At 33.9% G+C, this 26,359-nt stretch overlaps 1 protein-coding gene across 4 annotated transcripts in view; it reads right to left on the bottom strand.

The window, feature by feature from the left end:
- Positions 1-2,085: 2,085 nt before the first annotated feature.
- The window catches only part of TOGARAM1 (TOG array regulator of axonemal microtubules 1), an 80,779-nt gene continuing 56,505 nt past the window's right edge, over positions 2,086-26,359 (bottom strand). For 2 of the 4 annotated variants that reach the window (XM_029238730.1, XM_029238731.1), the window contains exons 13-21: positions 22,884-22,989; positions 20,560-20,795; positions 19,995-20,153; positions 16,801-16,927; positions 15,459-15,577; positions 8,294-8,483; positions 6,528-6,747; positions 3,832-3,918; positions 2,086-3,207 (exon numbers count right to left, since the gene is read on the bottom strand). In XM_029238730.1, coding sequence (XP_029094563.1) covers positions 2,954-3,207; positions 3,832-3,918; positions 6,528-6,747; positions 8,294-8,483; positions 15,459-15,577; positions 16,801-16,927; positions 19,995-20,153; positions 20,560-20,795; positions 22,884-22,989 — 1,498 coding nt within the window. In that variant the 3' untranslated portion in view covers positions 2,086-2,953. Of the gene's footprint in view, positions 3,208-3,831; positions 3,919-6,527; positions 6,748-8,293; positions 8,484-15,458; positions 15,578-16,800; positions 16,928-19,586; positions 19,764-19,994; positions 20,154-20,559; positions 20,796-22,883; positions 22,990-26,359 lie in introns of those variants that run through there. The other 2 variants (XR_003795990.1, XM_029238732.1) reach the window with 2 other exon arrangements.

The raw sequence follows: 26,359 nt of genomic DNA, 5'->3' as shown, positions 1-26,359 counted from the left end.
TAGTGTTTCTGCCCATCTCTCCTCAACTTCATTTGCTGCTGGGAATAAGTTACCTTTGTACAGAATTTGAGGTTTACAAATGCTTTCTTATACATAATCCCATGTTAATTTTGTACCTCACACCAACTGCAGGATATATGTAAGGTTTAACAAGTAATAGTAAACCTGGGTTCCAAATCCATGCTTTCTGAATCAAAGTCTTATGCGCTTTACCTTCACAATTTCTTGCTTCCCTTTCTTCTCATCTCTCTTCTAGTCGTATCACTGTCTACCTCCCTTAGCACTTTGATATTCACTACTGTCTCTTTTTTGCCATGTTTTCTTCTCTTCATGTTACCCTTATTTTCAGATTCTCCTCAGATTACCATATTGTCATTTAAACTTTATTACACAGGCAATACATGTTGCTCATTTCTGAGAAAATAGAAATTGCAGAATAGTGTGCTGAAAATATTAAACTTCTTTACCCACAGATTACCACCATTAACATGTCGGTGTATATAATTCCAGTTGTTTTCTCTGTGTGTATATATTTAACAAACAGAGACACTGTATTTTGTAGTCAGGCTTTTTCCCTTTAACACATTGTGCACATGGCCCTGTGATTAAAATGATTAACATTTTTAGTAAATATATGCTATCAATTCCATTGGGTGAATATGCCATTTAAATTTTTTGTTGTTTATTTTTTAGTTGCAGTGCTGGTGGGGTTAGACTTTTATCACTATCACTGCTTGTAAAAAAAAAAAACAAATTCCTTTATTTCAATTTATTCAAGCCTTCAGCTTTTCTTAAGTTCTTTCCATCAGTGATGAGTCTCCAATTCTTTTTGATTTCTGGGTTGGTAACAGTTCTTGGCAACAGAATCCTAGACTTCTGAGTGCTCAATATCAAGAAGTTACTAATATAGAGAAAAAACTTTTAGGCGTGGGACTCTGTTACATTATGGCTATTTTCTTTATAATAAAAACACACAGATTGTGTGAAGTTTCCACATTATTAGTAGCGATATATTTACTGTACTTTTTTCAATGCAAAATTCAAACTATATATACTGAAAATAAGGGATGATTAAGCTTTAAATAACGTAGTGCTCTTCTTTGGCCTTTGAAATTTATATATTTCAATATATCCAACAATCAATCAATGCAAATTTACTAGGCACATTTGCAATGAAACAAGGGCAGTGGTAAAAATTAATAAAATTTAGAATCTGTAACTATTGTTTCAATAATGAATATCACAAAGGTTGAAGCAAAATTTAATAATGATTTCAGAGTTAAAACTGAAGTCAAAAGAATCTAAGCCAGGTGTTGGCAAACTATGCCAGAGGCCTGAGCCAAGAATTTATTTACATTTTTAAAGGGCTGTAAAAAAACAAAAACAAAAACGAATATGTCAGAATCTGTGGCTTACAAAGCCAAAAATATTTATTTCCTGGTCCTTTACAGAAAATGTTTGCCAATTTTGGACCTAAATTATAGGAACATAATAAAATACATTTAGAAGAAAAGGAATTTTAAAAGTATGTATTTAATTATAAAACAGTGTATATAAACAGAAAAAGTAGCCACATCTTTACTCTCCTTTCAGATTAGCTTCAAACTTTTTTTTTTTTGCTTTTTTCCTCAGAAATTGCAGATAATACAAAGAATCACAATTTAAAAAGTAGCCAAATATCAATACATTAGAAAACTAGTCAGTGACACAGAAGTGAAAAAGAATGAAGGTAGTTCACAATGGTAATAAAGTGATCTTAGAGTAAACTACAACATAGAATCACAGAATTTTAGAGCAAAATGGAACCTTAAAAATCATCTAGTCCAGTCCTCACATTTTAGAGATGAGAAAATTGAGACCTAAATCTGGCAAGTGACTTGCCCAAGGTCACAGAGTGAATTTTCTGTAAAGCTAGAACTATAACCCAGGTCTATTGTTAGGTCAATAGAGATAGGTCAATATTGTATCAAGTATAACAAGTGAAAATGATAGGTCAATATCAGAATACATATTTTCCCCATTTTAACAAATACGGAGTTGGAAAAATAGGACACCTCTCACACATCTACAGAAATAAATCCTTTTATTTTATAACATTCCTTTTCATTTTTAAGATGCATACAGTACTTGTTGCCCAAGAATTCTGAGAAAAGCTATAGAAGACCTGGCACTATATTTGAGAATTACACAACTGGGCAGCAAAATAACACCTTTATAAATGTCAGGACATATAGAAATAAAATTTAGTGTTTGCACATAAAAATAGGGAAATTACATTCAAAATATTTTCTTAAATGTGCATTTAAAATATTTAAATGTTTTCTAAAACTTTGGTCGTCATGCTTTATTATAACTTGTTAAATTTCACAATTATATAGATGATTAAACCCAAATGGTAAGCAAATATATCACATTAACACAGCAGCAAGAGCAAGCTAATACTGCACAATCATATTAGCAGACTGATTTCAGAAATACATGTTTTTCACAAATAGCACACAAAACTTAGTTTGTGATAACATAGTTCAGTGACTTTTCTTCCACTTCATAAAATAAGGCTGAGTAATGAGACATAGCAAAACATGATTATATAATAAAAAGTATATTTTTAATTAAAAGTCTAATTGTACATATAGGGCAACAAATTTCAGTTTCTATAAAATAGTGCAAATGAGCAGGACTTTTCTCAAAAATATTAAAATTGGATTCATTCCACATGCCTCAGATTTCATGAATATTAGATTAGATTATTTTAGATTTTTGTGTGATGGGTGCAAATGATAGGGTTGATAAAGGACAGATGTGTACTCATAGGCTGCAAATAAAAATAGCTATTGACTTAATTTACGGGATGAGAAGTGCAGGCACTGAAAATCTAACTTTAAAAAACTTCCATTTGTCATCATGTAAACAGTTTTGTTCATCATATTTCATCAAAAATTCGTAATTCATTTCAAATTGTCATATCAAGCAATTCTTCTAAACTCTTTTTTATATGTGATGGTTGAGATGCAGCCTGATTTAACAGATTCTGACCCATCTGTGTAAAAAGTGCTTTTGATAATTTAGCTGTGGCTGTGCGTATATTTCCTCCAGCTCCAGGCAGCGAGCCACTATTTGTCATGTTCCCTAAGAGGTGCCATAAAACAACCAACACTTTCTGTTCTGTGGCATGGGGCTTCCTTTGATAAAGTTCCGTAACAATATCTGAAACACAAAAATATGGTAAACAGTGAGGTTAAAAAACAAACAAACAAATTCAAGTTCTGAGAATTAAAAAGCATATAAAATAAACGAAGCTTCTTCCCTATGCCATTTGCCCTGAAATGTTTGGTATCTTAAAAAAAAGTAAAGTCAGAAACTTTGCTCCCAAAGATTGGGATCTTCAAGTATTAGAAATCTATATATGACAGGCAAAAGTAGTAAAGACAGAAACCAAACCAAAAATTCATCACAATGTTTTCCAAATGTAGTTAAATCAAGACATATACAGTTTTAACTCATGGACCTTTTATTAAATACATAATTTGAAATAGTAGTTTTCCATCTGTACCAATATTTGATTTTAATGTCTTTTTATTTATCCTGTTTATTTCTACTAACAAGAAGACTAAACACTTACTGGGGAAAAGAGGAATAAAATTCTTTTGAAGAAAATTTTTGGGTAAAAGTCTTAAAAGGTCCTCTTTCTGATCATTATACAATTTATTTCTACTTCTTGGATAATGATATTGAGTTTAGTAGCTATCCTAAAATTGAATTGAAATGTCCATCAGTTTATCCTTAGTCAATAAATTATTTCTTTAGAAATAACAATTTAAAAATATTTACCAGCAAGCTTTTCAGTCATATCCTGTTTTGCCTTTCCATTTAAAAACTGGGCTTTTGTGCAAAATGGCTGTAGAAGTAAGTAATTATCTAAACAAAAAGAATAACACAGAGACATGTTTAAAGCGTTACAAGATCTTATTTATTTTCCATTACATAGCATTGAAAGGAAAAAAATCCATGCAAGTGAATGCAAATGTGTTAGGAAGATTTAATCTACATAGTTAAACACTTTTTAAAATTCTCTATAAAACCTTAACAGAGTAATATTCTTACAGCAAATGAGAAATAAAAATAGCTCACAGAATATTAAAGGAGCTGTCATATGGTATAAAAAAGAAGAAGAACTGCCTATCTCCTAGGCATCTTATTCCAAATGATAGTACATAGGTTTATCAAAAAAAAAAAAAAAAAAAAAGAATTGAAATTTTGGGGATAGTTTTTACCTTTACTGGTTTTTTTCAAATCTCTAATTTCATAGTTTCACAGGAAGTTGCAAAGACAGTACAGAGAGGTCTTGTGTACTTTCACCCAAATGTTACATCTTACATGATTATAGTACACATCAAAACAAGGAATCTGACATTGGTACAATATGTGTATATAATTCTAAGTCATTTTATCGCATGTATAGATTTGTGAAACTATCAGTACAATTAAGATACAGAACTATTCTATCACCCCACAGATCTACAGTCACATCTAGCCACTCCTCCTAAACTGCCCTTAAACCCTGATAACCACTAATTTGTTATCCATCTCTGCAAATTTGTCATTTTGAGAGTTAAACACATGGAATCCTACAGCATGTGACCTTTTGGCACTGGCTTTTTTTCACTCAGCATAATGACCTTGAGATCCATCCAAACTGTTTCATGTATCAATAATTCATTCCTTTTTATTGCTAACTAATATTTTATGGTATGGATGTATCAGTTTCTTTCACCATTAACACACTGAATTATATCTAGTTTTTCGCTGTTACAAACAAAGCTGCTATGAACAATCATGTGCAGGTTTTTCCATGGACATAGGATTTCATTTCTCTGGGATAAAGGCCTAAAACACAACTGATGGGTAAGTGCATCCTTAGTTTTTTAAGAAACAGCCAAACAATTTTCTAGAGTGGCTATGCCATTTTATTTACATTCTCACCACCAACGTAAGAGATCCAGTTTCTTTGCAACCTTGTTAGCATTTGGTGTTGTCACTATTTTTAATTTTAGCTGTTCTAATACTTGCTGTGGACTGAATGTTTGCATCCCCGCCCAAATTTATATGTTGAAACCCAATCCCCAGTGTGATGGTGTTTGGAGGTGGGGCTTTTGGGAGGTAATAAGGTCATGAAGGTGGCACCCTCACGAATGGGATTAGTGCCTTTATAAAAGAGACCCCAAAGAGCTCCCTTGCCCCTTCCACCACGTGAGGACACAGCCAGAAGATGGCTATTTATAAACCAGGAAGAGGGCCCTCACTCAACACCAAATCTGCTGGTGCCTTGATCTTGGACTTCCCAGGCTCCAGAACTGTGAGAAATAAGTGTTTGTTGTTTTTAAGCCACCCAGGCTGTGGTAGTTTGTTTTAACTACCCGAACAGACTAATGTAATGATTACTTGTGTAATGATTATGGTCTTAATTTGTATTTGCATTTCCCTAATGACTGGGGACGTTAAACATCTTTTCATGTGTTTATTTGCCATCCATATAAGTGTTTCTTCACATCTTTTGCCCATCTTCTAATTAGATTTTTTTTTAATGTTGAGTTTTAAGACTTCTTTATTTATTATTTATTAATTTATTTATTTATCAGCCAGGCCGTACCGTACGGCTTGCAGGATCTTAGTTCCCCGACCAGGGATCAAACCCAGGCTCCCTTACAGTGGAAGCCCGGAGTCCTAACTACTGGACCGCCAGGGAATTCCCAAGAGTTTTTTATATATTCTAGATATGCGTATTTATCAGATATGTGGTTTGCAAATATTTCCTCCGAATCTGCAGTTTGTCTGGGAGGATAACTGGGATGATGACATAGAGGATGACTTGTCCAATTAGTTACGAGCTACACTACAGAAATATGGTTCTAAGATGGAGACCTCATAGCATCCAGAACAAGTATGAAGCAACCTAAACTTGAATTGTTTACTAACTTCTAGGACAGAGAGCCCAGGATGGGACACTTAAAAAATATGTTTATTTCATTATCTGCTTGGATATATTTTTGTTTTTGTAACACAAAAATAAATATTTTCATGTAAAAAAAATAAGGTCTTTTGCAAAGTAAATGTTTTACATTTTGATGAAGTCCAATTTATAGACTTTTTTTGGATCATACTTTTTTCTTTTTTTTCACCAAGCACAGGTCCTAAGGACTTTCTCATGTGTTCTGAAAGTCTTACAGTTAAATTTTACATTTAAATCTGTGATCCATTTTGAGTTAATTTTGTATCAGATATGAAGTTGAGGTAGAAAATAAGAATTGAAAAAGTCAAAAAGAAGGGAAGAGAAAGTCAATTTAATGGGATGGTATTTAATCACTAAAAATAATTAAAACTGCTATGGAGAAAATAAAAAAAATTCTGTCACAACATGAATTGACAAAAATTTAACAGCTAGGTTTTCAGCATTAAAAAAATTTGTAGAATCAGAAAATACGAAAGTAAAGCCAAAATAATTTGAATGCCAAAGTAAGATTTCTTACCTACATGCTGACTCAATGCCTGAACAACATTTGTGGCAGCAGCATAGATGCCTGGATTCTTGGAATTCAGATTGTTATCTACTATTGCTGGGATGAGCATGTTGATTATAGGAGATAAGTTGTCTCTGAGCAAAGGAATCATTTTGTGCATTGTTTCTAGAGCCACCAGGTTTACTTTACTATTGGAATCATGAAGTCGAGATTTAAAAGCATCAAAGATCTGGAAGTAAATTGGTAAATTATTTAAAGTGAAATAATGTTGATATCTATTATATTTAAATTCCTTATGACATTTCATAGTATTCATCCTACTAAAGGAGAAATGTACTATTTAAAAACACACACACATCTTACTTAACTTGAACTTAGATAATAGGAACTTTATAAAAATGTTGATGCTAAATCTAAGTGTCCAATCTTCTTATAGCAAAAAGAGAAGGCTTCAAACATCACTTAAAAAGACATCCTACTAAATTAAGGTTGAGAAATTTGGTTCAGTACACAGATAACTGATTTACTATAAATGTGATAAAAATGCTGTTTTCTGAAATGTACAGGTTTAGCTAACTTTAAGAACTTAAGAAAAGTTTCTATTCTTATCTCTATTTGTAACAGAGAGATTTAATCTAGTTTCAGTTTAGGTTTCTCATGAGAATTTTAGATGCAATTTCAGAGTTAAGTTTTTATTATTACCTCTTAACCTGAGTACTTAAACAATTGTTCCTTGCTCTTTTAATTCTTAGCTTTCATAACTTCAAGATATAATAAAGTGAATGCTAAGCAATTCTTTACCTATATCAGGTGAGGGAAGAGCTATTCTGTGAAACCAAGACTATTAACTAATAATTCCTGATATATATAGATATAGATATATGAAAATTACTCAACAGATATCAGAAAATGTAACTTTCTGATTCCCATGACATGGTAACAAGGTACTTTTCTTCTGAAAATTAAGAGACACGACCACTAGAATAGAGTTGTTATAGTATGTTTGCCAAGTTTAATGAACCTAATACAAATTTAAAATGGAATTTAATGAATAAATTACTAATGGGATTAACTGAACTAAACTCTGATGAAGCACAAGTAATCTATACTCTGGTACCACTAACATTTATTAATTTACTACTGTCTCCCTTTCTATTGCTTCTTGTCTTCCTAAACAAATTATAAAATATAAATACATATTTATAAATATATATTAACATAATATATAAAAATTAGCATACGCAGATTTCTAACCTACATATGAAAACTTTTATTAACTATTCCTTAGTAATATCAACTCTCTTAAATGCCTTGGTTTTTAAAATATTTATTGATTCACTCAGCAATTTTTTTTTTTTTGGGTCATACCTCATGGCTTGTGGGGATCTCAGTTCCCCAACTAGGGACTGAACTCAGGCCATGGCAGTGAAATCCCGGAATAATGACCATTAGTCCAACAAGGAACTCCCTCACTCAACATATATTTACTGAATGCCAGGTTCTAAGAGCTCTGAGAATACAGAGCTTTCAAGGAGTTACCATCTAGTGGGACAAGTCAAACAAATAAACCTATTTTCTTACCTTTTTCCTCAATTACTTTCAATTGTTCTAGAATGCTTTTAACATTGCAAAACCTAAGCAGTGCATTCTTTTCACTAAGTTTAACACTTTACAGTAATATATATATATAATATTAAGAAATAGGGCAATTTTTTATGCTAATGAACTTTATTAACCACAGATTGAAAATGAAAATTAATTTTGACAGTCCTTACCTTCACAATGTTTCCAACAACAAGCTCTTGATTGTTTTCAGTATCTGATAAAAGCTGCTTAATCCCATTAATACGATCACGAAAGTCTTTTGCATTTAATAAACCTGTTATGACTTTAATGTACTCAGCACTTTCTAAGGAATTGCGGGGAACTGATTTTCTGGTGATTTCACGAATTTCAGTTACCTCTCTAAAGTGAAAGAAAGGTAAAACACAAACACAATGAATAATTCTCATCATGTATTCATTTTTGAAAAATTCAAAAAATGACTTAACCCATAGCCACGATACCTGTGTTGGGAGTCCCTAATATCTCCCCTGGGTTTGGTGATTTTCTGGGAGAACTCAGGATTCAGCATGTAGCTTTACTCATGGTTAAGATTTATTACAGCAGAAGGATATAAAGCAAAATCAGTGAAGGGAAAAGGTGCATGGGGTAAAAGTCTGAAGGAAACTAGATGGAAACTTCCAAGAGTCCTTTCCCTGTGGAGTCACACAGTATAAACTTAATTCTTCCAGCAACAAACTGTGACAACACATATGAAATGTTTTCTACCAAAGAAGCTTATTAGAGGCTCTGTGCCCAGGGTTTTTATGGGTAGTTGGTCATGGGTGGTCCTCTGCCTTGGACATACCAAAATTCCAGACTCCCAGAAGGAAAGCAGGTCTTCAGCTTTAACCATACTGTTTGCCTAAATAATACAGGCACAGTAAATTACTCTTATCAAGTTAAAGAATGGGGGGGAAATCCTCCTGAAATTCTAGTTTCCAGATGCTAGCCAAAGGCTAACCTCACAAGCTGGCCTTTCCAAGGATACCAGTCTCAGGCCCGATATGTCAATCCTTTTCTGAAAAATAGCCATGTGAATATGCCTGGGAAAATTAGAATCTCAAGACCAGTGGGATTTACTATTTCAATGACTTAGTATTAGTAACAATACATTAAAAGAATTATAGACAATGACCCAAATAGGATTCATTCCATGGATGCAAGGATGGTTCCACATCCACCAGTCAATCAATATAATATATCACATTAACAACATGAAGGATAAAAATCATATTATCATCTCAATAGATGCAGAAAAAGCATCTGGAAAATTCAACTTGCATTCACGATAAAAACTCTCTACAATTTGGGTATAGAGGGAACATACCTCAAGATAATAAAGGCCATATATGACAAGCCCACAACATCATACAACAGTGAAGGGTTAAAAGCTTTTCCTTTAATCTCAGGAACAAAACAGGGATGCCTACTCTTCCCATTCTTATTCAACATAGTATTGGAAGTCCAAGCCAGAGCAATTAATCAAGAAAAAGAAATAAAAGGCATCCAAATTGGAAAGAAAGAAGTAAAATTATCTCTATTTCCAGATGTTACAATATTTTATATAAAAAAACTCTAAAGATGTCGCCAAAAAATGTTAGAACTAATGAAAAATTCAGTAAGGTTACAGGATACAAAATTCACATACAAAAATCAGTTGCATTTCTATATACTAACAACCAACTATCTGAAAAAGAAATTAAGAAAACCATCTCATTTATAAACGCATCAAAAAGAATAAAATACCTAGAAGTAAATTTAACCAAGGAGGTGAAAAAGCTCCACACTCAAAACGAAAGAAATTGAAGAAGACACAAATAAATGGAAGACATTCCATGCTCATGGATTGGAAGAATTAAAATTATTAAAATGACCATACTACTCAAGGCAATTTACAGATTCAATGCAATCCCTATTGAAATAACAAAATTAGAACAAATAATTCTAAAATTTGAATGGAACCACTAAAGCCCAATTAGCTAAAGCAATCTTGAGAAAGAACAAAACTGGTGGCATCACATTTCCTGATTTCAAACTATATTGCAAAGCTGTAGTAATCAAAACAGTATGGTACTAGTTTAAGAGAGACCCATAGATCAATGGAACATAGTAGAGCCTAGAAATAAACACACAATTAATTTATGATATATGGTCAATTAATTTATGATAAAGGAACCAAGAATATACAACGGGAAAGCACAGTCTTTTAAATGGTGCTGGGAAAACCAAACAGCCACATGCAAAACAGTGAAACTGGACCCCTATTTTACACCATACACAAAAATCAACCCAAATGGGTTAAAGACTTGAATGTAAGACCTGAAACCATAAAACTCCTAGTAGAAAACATAGAGGATAAGCTCCTTGACATCAGTCTTGACAATGATTTTTTGGATTTTACAACAAGAGTAAGGCAACAAAAGTAAAAACAAACAACTGGGACTACATCAAACTAAAAAGCTTCTGTGCAGCAAAAGAAACCATCAACAAAATTAAAAGGCAATTTACAGAATGGGAGAAAATACTTGTAAATTATATATCTGATAAGGGGCTAATATCCAAAGTATAAGAGGCACTCATACAATTCAATGGCAAAAAAACAAACAACCTGATTAAAAAATAGGCAGAGGAACTGAGTAGACATTTTTCCAAAGAAGACACAAATGCCCAACAGATACATGAAAAGGTGCTCAACATCATTAATCATCAGGGAAATGCAATCAAAACCACAGTGAGATATTATCTCACACCTGCTGGAATGGCTACTATCAAAAAGACAAGAAATAACAAGTATTGGTGAGGATGTGGAGAAAAGGGAACCCTGTGCACTCTTGGTGGGAATGTAAATTGGTGCAGCCACTATGGAAAATAGTATGGAGGTTCCTCAAAAAAATTAAAAATAGAACTACCATGAAGAACTCCAAGTGCGGGAAAGGGAGTGAGGCAGCCATTCACTGTTTTGGAAGATAACAACTGGGTGAGGAGGCCTCTAACTATGCCTCACCAGGGTCTTTAAAAAAAAACAAAACAAAAAAACTACCATATAATTCAGGAACTCCGTTTCTGATTAATATATCCTAAGGAAATGGAATCACTATCTCTAAAATATATCTGCATCCTCATGTTCACTGCAGCATTATTTACCATAGCCAAGACATGGAAACAACCTAAGTGTCCACTGACAGATGAATGAATAAAGAAAATGTGGTATATACATATACATTCAGCCCTAGAAAGCAAGGAAGTCTTGCTGCTTGTGACAACATGAATAGATCTTGAGGGCATTATGCTAAGCGAAATAAGTCACAGAAAGATAAATACTGTATGATCTCACTTAAATCTAAAAAACCAAACTCATAGATACAGAGAACAGATTGGTGGTTGCCAGAGGCAGGGGTTAAAGGGTGGGCAAAATGGGTGAAGAGAGTCAAAAGATAAAAATTTCCAGTTGTAAGATAAATGAGTTCTGGAGATGTAAAGTACAGTATGGTGACAATAGTGTAGATTTGAAAGTTGCTAGGAGAGTAGGTCTTAAAATTTCTCAGGGAAAGAAAAAGAAATTGTAACTATGTGAGGTGATGGATGTTAACTAAATTTATTATTGTGGTAATCATTTCACAATATATTTACATATTAAATCATGCTGTATACCTTAAACTAATACAATGTTATTTTTCAATTGTATCTCAATAAAATTGGGAGAAAAAAGAATGAATGAAAATAGTTCATGGCAACATTATTAATTATACAATGTATAGACTATTCAAAACAAATATTACAATAATGTATTATGGGGATTATAGTATGTAGAAGTTAAATGCATGACAAAAATAGCATAAAAGGGGCTTCCCTGGTGGCACAGTGGTTGAGAGTCGCCTGCCGATGCAGGGGACATGGGTTCGTGCCCTGGTCCGGGAAGATCCCACATGCCGCGGAGCGGCTGGGCCCGTGAGCCATGGCCGCTGAGCCTGCGCGTCTGGAGCCTGTGCTCTGCAATGGGAGATGCCACAACAGTGAGAGGCCCGTGTACCGCAAAAAAAAAAAAAAAAAAAAAAAAAAAAAAAAGATGATAGGCTTAAACCCAACCATGTGAACAATAACATCAAATATAAATGGTCAAACATCCCAATTAAAAGGCAGAGATTGTTAGACTGGATACAAAAGCAAGACCTAATCACATACGATCTACAAAAAACATACTTTGAAAAATTTATTCTGAAACTTGATAACGGGATTTATAGCCAAGATTGAGAGGGTCAGTGGATGGAAGATTACTAAGAGTAGACATCAAGAGTAGGGGTTTTCTTACTAAGCTGGTCTAACAAGATTTTTGCTGAAGACAAGCCAGATACTTATATATCAAAGGTGGAGGATGAGGAACCTGCTCAGATATCAAGGGTGATAAGTATGAAGGGGTAGGAAGGAAATGACTTAGCAGGATTCTTAACTAAGACTAGCTTAGGCAGGCCAAAGACACGGCCCAAGGATGAGGCCTGGTGTAAAAGAGGGCTCAGAGGAGGCTGTCTAAAGTTTGTCAAAGAGAATCTTTGTCAAATAAGAAACCAGTTTACACCTACATGGAAAATAACAAGTATTGATGAGGGTGTGGTGAAATTGGAACCCTCTTACTATTGCTGGTGGGACTGTAAAATGGAGCCACTTTGGAAAACAGTCTGACAGTTCTTCAAAAGTTTAAACACAGTTATCTTACTACCCAGCAATTCCACTCCTTATACCCAAGAGAATTGCAAACATGTCCACAACAAAACCCAAATATCCATCAACTAATGAATGGATAAACAAAACGTAGTGTATCCATACAATGGAATATTATCTAGTTGTGAAAACGAATGAGGTACTGATATATGCTACAACTTGGATAAAGCTTAAAAACATAATGCCAAGTCTAAGGAATCAGTCACAAAAGACCACGTATCATATGATTCCATCTGTATGAAATGCCCAGAATATGCAAATCCACAGAAACAGAAGGCATACTGCCTAGGGCTTGGAATGGGGGGGTTGCAGGGAAATGACAGTGACTATTAATGAGCATGGGATTTCTTTTAGAGGTGATGAAAATGTTCTAAAATTGACTGTAATGATGGCTGCACAACTCAGTGAATATACAAAAAACATTAAACTGTATGCTTTAAATAGGTGAATTATGTGTTATATGACTTACATCTCCACAACACTGTTATTAAAAAAAAAAGACATATCATGTAAACACTATTACAATAAAATGGTTAATACTAGACAGAGTAGACTTCAGGAAAAAGAATATTATCAGAGATAAAGTGAGAGACTTCATAAGGATAAAAAGGTCGTTTCATCAAAAAGTCACAACTATCCTAAATACCTGAACATAAGCACATTGCATCAAAATACATAAAGCAAAAAATGACAGAACTTAAAGCATAAATTAAAAAATCCACTACAGTTGGAGATATTAATAGTCCTATCTTAGCAATTAATAGAACAAGTAGAAAATCAGTTAGGGTATAGAAGACTTGAACAACAGCTACAGAAGGCCACACCCCATGCAGAGAAAACCCAGCACAGAGGAACTGAGGCCTTGGACATGGAGGTGAAGATGCCATGAGAGAAGAAGGGAGCTAAAGTGCAGTGAGAAAAGTGGCCAACTGAGGAAAAGCAGGACCCTAGGAGGCAAGAAATGGGGCAAAAAGGGCCTGCAGACTAATGAAGTCAAATCAGGCTGAGAAGGGTATTGAGGAGGAGAAAAGAGCTGAGGTGGCAGGTGAAATGAGCCCCTCATCGGTAAGGTCCTGGAAGTAGGCCCTATTTACTGCATGAAGAAGTTAGCGATCTCCTCTAGAGTCCTCATAAATTAAATAATAATTCATTCTAAAATAATTAAAAGAAACATAAATACACATCTTCTCTCACATTTTGTTTTGAGACTTTTGCCCCAAAGTGGTTTGGTCCTTCCAAGCTATAGAATAACGTGGCATACACAGTCTCTGCTCTGGAAGCAACCTAGTTCCTATAGTATTTTATTTCCTCTAAAGAACTCTTTTAACATTTCTTGCAGAGCAAGTCTAACGGAAACAAATTCCCTCATTTTTCGTCTAAGCAAGCCTTTGTTTCTCCCACACTTTTTTCTTCCAATTTTATTGAGATATAATTGATATACAGCACTGTGCAAGTTTAAGGTATACAGCATAATGATTTGATTTGCATATCTCATGAAGTGATTATCACAATAAGTTTAGTTGCACCTAAAGAAACAGAAAAAAATGTTTTTAATAAATAACTTCTCCTTGTGATGAGAACTCTTAGGATTTACTTTCATATATAACGTATAGCAGCATTAATTATATTTATCATGTTGTACATTACACGTCCCTCTGTGAAGTATACTTTGAATAACAAAGTTCCAAAATTCCATGGATTTTTATTTTTTGTAAAATTTATTATCCAAAGACACACAAATACAGAAAATATGAAAGATACCTATGTATCTACTCATATAATTTTTAAAGTAATGTTTAAAATATATTTTAAAATATACCAGAGATCATAATAATTCTGAAAGATATTTAGAAGTTATATAATCAATATATTAAATATCACTAAATAGCTTAAACAGGTTATGCAATTACATATACAATTATATTTATAAAAATTTTAAGAGTAGTTTTTTTTCCTGGTTGGTGATATTATAGGTGATTGGTTAAATTTTTTATTTTAAATTTTTATTACATTATAGTTGATTTACAATGTTGCATTAATTTCTGCTGTACAGCAAAGTTTATCAGTTATATATATACATATATCCACTCTTTTCACTTACTTTTTCTTTCTCCTTTTTTTATTTTTATTTTTTTGAATTTTATTTTTCATACAGCAGGTTCTTTTTGGTTATCTATTTTATACATATTACTGTATATGTCAATCCCAATCTCCCAACTCATCCCACCCCCCCCCGTCAAATTCTTTTAATGTTTGTATTTTCTCAAGTGTTTTTCCCCCTTAACCATAATTATGTATTACTTTTATAATCAAGGGGGGAAAGTAAAGCCTATAAATTGAAAAAATTAATCAGAGTTGTCCAACACTGGCCAACTATTGACAAGTTCAATAACACTAAAGTTTTACTAATGTTTAGTTCATGTAAAAGCAAGTTGCTGTGAATATACAATTACCTTATTAAATCTAATTACCTCACACTTTCTAAGTCCTTACCAACTTTTAAAACTCCATTAAATTTTGACAAATACCCCTGGGATAGTTCATGAAAACATTCAAATAGACTATCATCACTATTAGGGAGTAATTTCTGTAATAATGTGGACTAGCAAATGCTTCTACCTTTCAGCTGAATTGAAAGCATCTCTAGAAACAGATGATGACCTTGTATTTCCAACACTGCCAGTATGAGATCGTCTTCCTTTTGTTGAAGGAGTATCTAGTGGTATCTCTCCCAAACCCTATAAGAAAGGCAGTGTAATAAAAGTCTTAAAACTTGTAAAGTGAAAGAATGTGTACAATGGAATTTTCATAGCAGTCATTGTTGATCTCTTATGGTTGAAAGCATTTTAATAATCTGCTATACTTGTGCTTTAAAGGGTTTCAGATATATAAACTATCTTGTAATTAGTAGTAAATTAACAAAGTATGTACCCAACTACTAGGAAATGATATTGGCTTGGTAAAACTGTTTAAATACAAAACTTAACATCTATGTTTTGTAACTACTCTTCTTCAAGCTTAAAATCTATACAGAAAATATGAACACATTATATAAACAATGAATTCCTATGCAACACTAGTATGAAAATAAACATTTCGAAAGAACTATTTAAAACCTCTTTTTTTTCCTGATACCTGTACTTGAAATAACTCACAGATATAATCTGCCTCATTTTAGTAAGACAATCTTTTTGCATGGCTATTTTAATAAATTCTATATGAATTAAGCTGAAATCTTTAATATCAATAGGAAGAAAAAAAATGCTCTAAAATGTTTACCACAATACATATTTGAAGTAGTATTCCTTCATAAATGAATCCTTTGCCAAAGCTTACCAGAGAGGAATAACATAAATTAACACAGAAAAATTCTACATTATTAAATTAAGCACATTTTTGCAAAAAACAATGTGTAAACAGATTACTTTTTTATAAGACACTTTTCACATTTCATTTCACTTGATATTCCCTCAGTCACGCATTTTACAGACATTTTTGAATCCCCATTATTTGTCATGATATATAAGACATGGGGCTTCCCCTCAAGGATCTCCTTATCAACACTCCACAGTGTGGTAGGAGCTCTAACGGTAGAACATACAAGGTAAAGTAGGAATTAATTGTAATAAACATCATTAGCCTCATTTTATAAAAATAAAAATTCTGGGTTAAAGAAATGATGTGCCTAAGATTATATAGTTGCTAATTCTGAGTTGTGATTCAAACCTGTCTTGTAATTCCAATAAACCACACTACATTCTACCAAATATCAAGCTTCTGTTCAATAAACATCTACTGACACTATGAATGTCTACTCAGTACTGCAGTTGTTGAAATGCTACTGTAGATATATTCTAAATGGTTAACAGAAATAATCAAAGAATTATTTCTATCCTTTACCTTCCTCAGCAAATGAACTTTGTTTTTAAAGTTGTTTATAAAATAAACTTCTTCTACATACCTTTTGCCTTAAGCTTTTAACAGATTCCTTAATATATGGTAAATCTTTAGATGGGACATACTTTTCAAGCATTTTATCAAAGTTAGGATGACACATCATGAGGAAAAGCATCTTTCGGCCATAATACCTATGGATATTTAAGAAATACGTAAATAATTCTATAAATCTTAACAAGCTCAGTTTCTGTCCTTAGATACAATTTTTTTTCCAATAGAAAAAACCTATCAACATCAAGATTATCATCTCTATTTTAAATAAGCCATTGAAATGTAGTTACACTAACTGGATTAGAAAATACAGCAGTCTCTTGCCACCCATCTTTAAAAAAAAATGGCTTCAAATCTTTTAGCTATGTGTCAGATCAGAGCCAAAAGCTCTGACTCTATTTTTCAGGCACCCGAGGGTCCATATCAAGGCTGGCATTTTGCAGAACTGTGAATTAAGAGAACTGTGTCTTTGTCCTGGGCTCCTTGCCTGGTGACCTTTTGCTGCTCACTTGCTGGCCAGATGTTCTGGCCTAAGACTACCTTCCAAAGGTTCTGTATTTCCGACCCTCTCTCTTTTCCTCTTCCTGCCAAAACTTACCTGGGTTTCAATTCTTCAAAAACCTATTCTTTGCTACTTAAAATACAACCAAAATTAGTTGGTAAATCGTGGCTGATATATTAATGAATGTCTAATGTTCTCCAAACTAGGTTTTTTATGCTATATGAATTTTAAAATAATTCTTTTAGGATAATACCTTAAGCCAAGATATCATTCTAATGGTAAATGATATGGTGGAAGTGCATACTGGAGATATTTTTGGATGGGGTGGTCGGTATAGTACCTCATAATAAAAATACATTATTATTCTTCAAGGAGGCTTGGCCCTAAAATAATTACAGTTATACTTTTACCTACAACTTGGAATTATGACACTAGAAGAACCAGGGAAGGCAAGGCTTTTGTGGGGGAGATGAATAGGATGATCTCAGCATCATTTATATCAACGAGACTCCTTCAAATGTAGTGAAATTACAGAAAAGGAGGTTAATAACAAAGAATAAAAATTACTTTTCTTGCCCCACAACCAGAATAAGGTCAATACCCGGATAAGTAGCTCCTAATCAGTTATAGTTTCAAAGGTGACTCTAAAGTTTATCCCAGAATGTTAAGGACTGTAGGTCTATCATAGGCCTTAATGATATGGGAATGGCTAAAGCAAACAAGTAAACATGCAAAAGGGACACGAAATGTAAGAAATACTAAAACTGGAAAGTTGTAATTATTTTGTAATTTTAAAATTTCAAATAAGAATCTAAGAAATGACAAAATGGATTAGAAAAGTTACTATGCCATTAAGGAAAGGTTAAGATGTACACAAAACAGCTATTGTAAATTTTATTTTGTTCCTAACTAGTCTATTATGATCCAGCCCTCCTAAATTGTTTTGAACTTTACTGTAGTATGCAGAACTTCTAAAATGGTTCCTCCAAAGATGTCCTGCTCTAATTCCTACAATTTATGAATATGATGAGATATAACTTCCAGGATTATGTTACATGGCACAGTTGACTTTAAGATAGGGGGATTGGGCTTCCCTGGTGGCGCAGTGGTTGAAAGTCCACCTGCCAATGCAGGGGACATGGGTTCGTGCCCCAGTCTGGGAAGATCCCACATGCCACAGAGCGGCTAGGCCCGTGAGCCATGGCCACTAAGCCTGCGCGTCCGGAGCCTGTGCTCCGCAATGGGAGGGGCCACAACAGTGAGAGGCCCGTGTAGCACAAAAAAAAAAAAAAAAAAAAAGATAGGGGGATTATCTGGGTGAACCTAATCTAATCACATGAACCCTTAAATGCAGAGAACTTTCTGTGGCTGGTAGAAGAAAAAGAAGTCAAAGAGATTCCAAGCATGAGAGGGATTCAACTTGCTGTTGCTGGCTTGAAGATGGAGTGGGTTGTGTGAGAAGGAATTCAGGTGGCCTTAAGGGAGCTGAGAGAGGACCCTCGCTGACAGCCAGCAAGGAAACAGGGACCTCAGTCCTATAATCACAAGAAACTGAAATTGGTCAAAAACCTGAATGAGTTTGTAAGCAGATTCATCTATAGAGCCTCTAGATAAGAGCCCAGCACTGTTATTACCTTGATTTCAGCCTTGTGAAACCCTAAGCAGAGAACCCAGTTGAGCATGCCAGACTTCTAACCTAAGAACGGAAAGCTAAAAAAATCTGTGTTGCCTTAAATCACTATATTTGTGGTTATTTGTTATGCAGCGACAGAAAATGAATATATCTACTTTCTATGTTAGCTTTTGGCATAATGACTTCCACAAGATTAACTGCAGTTACCTAAAGTACTGAATATCTTTGTCTTAAAATGGTAAAAAGTTTGATATCCTTCTTTACTTTTTAGTCTCCATGAAGTCAGGATCCTACCTTCTTCCTTTAATCTATGATCATATATAACTGCCATAATTTTTAGATTTTGTATGGGACATTATAAATATCTGGTCCAACCTTACTAATTTGATAGACGAGGAAACAGAGGCTAACAGAGGTTAAGTAACTTGCTTAGGGCAGACAGTGACTGGAGCTAAGAGTTGAACCTAGGCTTCTGACTACTTCTAAAACTTCTGTCAGCATTACAGCTATAGTACCATCCACATATTAATTATTTTGTTATCTTTCTCTGATTGTTCTTAACCTTCATAAAACTATTCTTCAAGTACAGACAGCAATCAGAAATTCATGGAATTTTCTAAGTGAACATATCTCATGTTATCCATTTTGCTTCCTGTATTTTTCCTTGATTTTACCTGGCTACTTGGAAAATATATCATTTTCCCCTAAAGGCATTACCTTACATTTGCCCACAATGAAGTTCTTCAGCCACTTTTCTGCCCACTCATACAGTCTTGTGCCATTTTCATGCAGATCATCCCTGTGACACGGCATCTCACTACCCAGAAGTATGTAGTGTCATCTGTAAATTTGGAGAATTCACTGTGCACTCCCTCAAGACCATTTACAAACTGGTTAAATAAGATCATCCCCCAGCACTAATCCCTGGGGACCCCACTTTTCCATTTAGAAAAATGTTCATTCTTCTTTAGCCTTTGTTTAAGCCCTTAAAGTAAGCCATTTAAGCCCTTAAAGTACGCCATTTAAGCCCTTAAAGTAAGAGATTCAGCAAATACTATTAGCAGCTACTCACCTGGTTTCTGGTGAGCTGTCCTGAGCAAATTTAGCAGCAGCTGGTAATATACGGTCAGCCATATCCTTTGTTCCAGATAGAATACGCTCTGGTTCCATAAATTTTACTACATCTGATAAGTGCTGGGCTGCACATCTTCTTACCGCAATGTGTAAATGGCTATAGGGAAACGTGGTCAATTAAAATAGAGTTGATGTATAAACAATTTTTCAAAGATATACCTTAAAAGTCAAATGATTACTCCTAAGCCTCAGCAATCATCCTTGCAGGCTAAAATGACAAATTATTTGCATTAGCTATCCCTCCCCAAGAAGTTAAAAACAAAACTCATAATCACTGACATTTATTTAGCTCCAGATGTATGAATGTAAGTAACATTAGAATAACAATATTATTATCCTCTGTATGCTTAATACCTAATATGATGTTTATCACGTAGGAATTATTTAATACATGTTTTTTGACTGAAATAACATTGAAATTTGCTTGTTTTTTTCCTATACCCCAGATTACAAGCAACTGTATTTTTAGTTTAAGGACATGTCCAGATTATTTTGAACATTACCTTTGTCCTCCATTGATAAGAGAAACAACTGCACGTGCAGGAGTTACATTAGTGATCATAGCTCTCAATGCCTTGTCAACATCTTCTCTTATAAATGTATTTGATTCTCCTGATTTATGCAACAAAACTTTTACTGTATTATCTAGTTCTTGATCCATGCTCTTTTTCAGGTAAGTGAAAAGGTCACTTAAACAAACCACAGCAGCACGAGAAACTCCAGAGCGTAAATTTTTCACCTAAAAAAAATTAACATTGTGAAGAATTAACATTGTGAAAATGACTCTACTACCCAAAGCAATCTACAGATTCAATGCAGTCCCTATCAAACTATCACTGGCATTTTTCACAGAACTAGAACAAAAAATTTCACAATTTGTATGGAAACACAAAAGACCCCAAATAGCCAAAGCAATCATGAGAACGAAAAAAGGAGCTGGAGGAATCAGGCTCCCTGACTTCAGACTATACTACAAAGCTACAGTAATCAAGACAGTATGGTACTGGCACAAAAACAGAAAGATAGATCAATGGAACAGGATAGAAAGCCCAGAGATAAACCCACACACATATAGTCACCTTATCTTTGATAAAGGAGGCAGGAATGTACTGTGGAGAAAGGACAGCTTCTTCAGTAAGTGGTGCTGGAAAACTGGACAGGTACATGTAAAAGTATGAGATTACAACACTCCCTAACATCACACACAAAAATAAGCTCAAAATGGATTAAAGACCTAAATGTAAGGCCAGAAACTATCAAACTCTTAGAGGAAAACATAGGCAGAACACTCTATGACATAAATCACAGCAAGATCCTTTTTGACTCACCTCCTAGAGAAATGGAAATAAAAACAAAAATAAACAAATGGGACCTAATGAAACATCAAAGCTTTTGCACAGCAAAGGAAACCATAAACAAGACCAAAAGACAACCCTCAGAATGGGAGAAAATATTTGCAAATGAAGCAACTGACAAAGGATTAATCTCCAAAATTTACAAGCAGCTCATGCAGCTCAATAACAAAAAAACAAACAACCCAATCCAAAAATGGGCAGAATACCTAAATAGACATTTCTCCAAAGAAGATATACAGACTGCCAACAAACACATGAAAGAATGCTCAACATCATTAATCATTAGAGAAATGCAAATGAAAACTACAATGAGATATCATCTCACACCAGTCAGAATGGCCATCATCAAAAAATCTAGAAACAATAAATGCTGGAGAGGGTGTGGAGAAAAGGGAACACTCTTGCACTGCTGTTGGGAATGTGAATAGGTACAGCCACTATGGAGAACAGTATGGAGGTTCCTTAAAAAACTAAAAATAGAACTACCATATGACCCAGCAATCCCACTACTGGGCATATACCCTGAGAAAACCATCATTCAAAAAGAGTCATGTACCAAAATGTTCATTGCAGCTTTATTTACAATAGCCAGGAGGTGGAAGCAACCTAATTGTCCATCATTGGATGAATGGATAAAGAAGATGTGGCACATATATACAATGGAATATTACTCAGCCACAAAAAGAAACTAAATTGAGTTATTTGTAGTGAGGTGGATGGACCTAGAGTCTGTCATACACAGTGAAGTAAGTCAGAAAGAGAAAGACAAATACCATATGCTAACACATATATATGGAATCTAAGAGAAAAAAACAAAAATGTCATGAAGAACCTAGGGGTAAGACAGGAATAAAGACATAGGCCTACTAGAGAATGGACTTGAGGATATGGGGAGGGGGAAGGGTAAGCTGTGACAAAGTGAGAGAGTGGCATGGACATATATACACTACCAAATGTAAAATAGATAGCTAGTGGGAAGCAGCCACATAGCACAGGGAGATCAGCTCAGTGCTTTGTGACCACCTAGAGGGGTGGGATAGGAAGGGTGGGAGGGAGGGAGACGTAAGAGGGAAGAGATATGGGAACATATGTATATGTATAACTGATTCACTTTGTTATAAAGCAGAAACTAGCACACCATTGTAAAGCAATTATACTCCAATAAAGATGTTAAAAAAAAAATTTCCAAAATGTACATTTTGCTGAAATTCTGAAAGAAATTCAGTAATAATGACTTTGAAACCAAATTTACTATCAAAGTAACGTACTTTAAATATGTATTATATTATTTCCTAAAAATATCAACATTTTATCAATTTTTTCAAATGTGGCAAAGTAAGGCATGAGTTACTTTACATATAAGCCTACTGATTTCATTTAGTACAGCTTTTCTTTCTTAAGGTCAAATAAATGTGGCATATTGATACTTTGTTATTCAAACAATCCTTAACTCAGCTGAAAAATAGGATTACCTCTTGAAGTACTGCAAAATTTGTTTCATGCAACTTTGTGTTCAATATTTCAGAATGAAAAGCAGCTAAGCATCTAATAAAGTTCAGTCCCTCAATTTTCTTCTCCCTATGGGAAAAACAAAGAAAAAACAAAATCATGCATTAAATGGGGCTCAACTGGAACAGGATCTCAGATTTCTTCTTTTGTGTGTATGGAATACTGTCAACGAGGAGACCCTGGGTATTTTCCCTTATCATGTAGGAAGCTCAAATAAAAAGATATGGAAAGTTTTGTTCACTCCTATAGTTCTCTTTCATGATCCAGAACATCTTTTAAGAGCCAAAACCACTATTGACAGTCAAACTAAGTTCATGCTTTATAAATAAAAAGGAACATTTCTCCACCAGTAAGAATGTCATATTCTTTTTAGAGAACAGAAGGGAAAGGAATGGCAAATAAAATGTGAGGGAATCAGTAAAACAAAAATGGAAGGAGATTAAGTAACTACATATTACTTTGTTGGTGAGTATATAATCCAAGTGCAGAAAACCATCAAGAGATGTTTCTGTAACTTCTATTTCTTTTTCATTATCTTACCTAATGAGCCAGATGAAGGGTAGGTGAATACTAACAACAAGACGGTAGATTCAAGTGGGATTGGGATATAACATTTTAAACTTGATGGTTTCCATCTTATATGTTTGAAAAATGCAAGCTGAGTTTCCTTAGTTGGTAATATTGATGGTGGTTATTTTTCTAAGCATTTAAATCCCCTGAATAAGTTATGGAAAATAGCGAGAAAAGACCTAAGATTCCAAGGTGGCAAGAGTAAACCTATTTAATAGCTGTCTGGTTCAAGATTTTCATTTTTTGATTAAGCATAAAACTGTTACAGTTACTGTTCAGATGCACAAACAACCAGATTCTGTACACAAAGTAAATAAGAGAAAGTGGAGTCAAGAGAGAGGAAAGCAGAAAAAGAAATTAAGAAATAGTGGCTGAAATTTTTTCATCAAATCTATAAATTCTCAGATCCAAGAACAAATCCTAAACAGGATAACCATAAAATAAACACAAAATGGAACATCATTATCAAATTACTAAAAAGAGTGTTGAAGGGAATATTCTTAAAAGCAGCCATAGAAAAAAGGGCAAATTACACGCAGGAGAACAAAGATAACAATGATAAAAGACTTTAGCTCAGAAATATGCAAGCCACTGAACAAAATTTAAGTGCTAAAAAGAAACCGACAAAAAAATCAACTTAATTTAAGGAGGAATATACAAATCTTAAACTATAGTTGGAGATTGCAAAAGCCCAGTAACTGATGAAACAAATAAACAGGAAGTCAGTAAGGATACAGAAAACTTAACACTGTCAACCACTACCAACCAACCTGATCTTCTTAACCTTTATAGAACACTACAAACAACTTCAGAATGCAGATTCTTTTCAAGTTCATGTGAAACATGCATCTGCATGGTTTTGACATCAGGGTATACTGGTTTCAAAGAATGAGATGGGAAGTATACCAGCCTCTTCAATGTTCTAAAAGTTTGTATAGAATTTCTTTCCTAAATGTTTGGTATAATTCACTAGTGAAACCATCCAAGCATGGAGTTTTCTTTGTGGGAAAGAAACTCAAATTCAATTTCCTCAATAGATATTGGGTTATATAGATTATCTACTTTTTGAGTGAATTTTGGTAGATTCTGTCTTTCAAGGAATCTGTGCATTTCACTAAGTTGTCGAATTTATGGGCATAAAGCTTTTTATCATATTCCTTTATTATTTAATAGCTGTATGATCAGTAATGATGTTCCTTCTCTCATTCCTGATGTATTAATCTGTTTCTTCTCTTTTTTCTTCATCAGTCTGACTAGAGGTTTATCAATTTTATTTATTTTCTCCAAGAGCCCGCTTTTGCTTTTATTTATATCCTCTATTATTTGTTTTCTATTTCATTGATTTCCATCATGTTGTTTATTATTTTCTTTTTTTTTGCTTATTTTGGGCTTCATTTGCTCTTCTGTTTCAGTTTAAGATGAAAGCTGAGGTCACTGATATAATGTTTCATTCTTAATTTTATTAAATTTAAAATACATTCTAATTTCCCTTATGATTTCTTCTTACAGCCATGGGTGATTTATAAGTATGTTACTTAGTTTCCAAATATTTAGAGATTTTACAGGTATGTGTTCCTAACTTCTAATTTAATTCCACTGTGGTCAGAGAACAAAATTTGTATAATCTGCAACCTTTTAAATTACTTGTTTTATGTTCCAGAATATGGTCTTTCTTGGTAAATGTTCCTTGCAGACTTGAAAAGAATGTGAATTCTGTTGTTTTAGGTGGAGTGTTCTATAAATGTCAATCAGGTCAAGTTGAAAGTCTTCTATATCCTTACTAATTTTCTTTCTACTAGTTTTATCAATTAATGAGAGGATTGTTTGAGTTCCAACTATAACTGTGGATTTGTTTATTTCTTTGCAGTTCTACCAGTTTTTGCTTAATGTATTTTGAAGCTCCATTATATGGTAATATAATTTATATAATATTATATTATATAATAGAATATGGTTCAGGATTGCCATGTCTTCTTGATGAATTAACTCCCTTATCAATATAAAATGGCCCTCTTTATTCGTGATGTGATAGAATTCTAAGATGGCACCTTGATTCCTGTCCCAGGTGTACATGCCCTGAATAATACTCTCCCCTTGAGGGTGAATATGATGGGATATCACTTCTCTCAATCATGTTACATTATATAACAAAAGGGATTTTGCAAGTTGTCCTACAGCTCACCGATCCTCTGTTCATGTCTTTCTTCTAGTTTCTTTAACACATGGATTAGAATTATAACTATAGTTATAATGTCTTTGTCTACTAATTCTATCATTTTTGGGTTAGTTTCAATTGTTTTCTTTTTTTCCTTTTCATTATGGGTTGTATTTTCCTGCTTCTTTGCATGCCTGGTAATTTTTTATTGGATGCCAGGCATTGTGAATTTTTATCTTAGATATTTTTGTATTCCTATAAATATTTTTGGGCTTCTTTATGAGATATAGTTAAGTTACTTGGAAAGTCTGATCCTTTCAGGCCTTGCTTTTATGCTTTGTTTGGAGAAACAAAACTAGTCTTTAGCCTAGGGCTTATTCATTCCATAGATGAAGCAAAACTCTTCTGAGTATTCTACCCAATGCCATGTGAATTATAAGGTTTTCCACTCTGCCGGCGGGGAGAGAAAGTATTCTTGGCCTTATATACATACCAGGGAACATTCTTTGTAACTTCTATGAGTGGTCCTTGTTCTGGTTTCACAAGCATGCCTTGACCAAATGCTCAGCTAAACATTTGAGAATAATCTTCTGAAGGTTCTTAGAGTTCTTTAAGGAACTGTATCCTCCTCTGGCATTCTGCCCTGCAAGCTCTAGCTATCTTGGCCTCCCCAAACTCCCAGCTCCATCTCTATCTCTGCTGGTATCTACATGG

This window comes from Monodon monoceros, unplaced genomic scaffold (assembly GCF_005190385.1).
Source record: "Monodon monoceros isolate NGI ecotype Baffin Bay Population unplaced genomic scaffold, NGI_Narwhal_1 Super_Scaffold_21, whole genome shotgun sequence".
Classification (NCBI taxonomy): Eukaryota; Metazoa; Chordata; class Mammalia; order Artiodactyla; family Monodontidae; genus Monodon; species Monodon monoceros.
The sequence above is the reverse complement of the archived record's forward strand: the minus strand, read 5'-3'. Positions and strand labels throughout refer to the sequence as shown.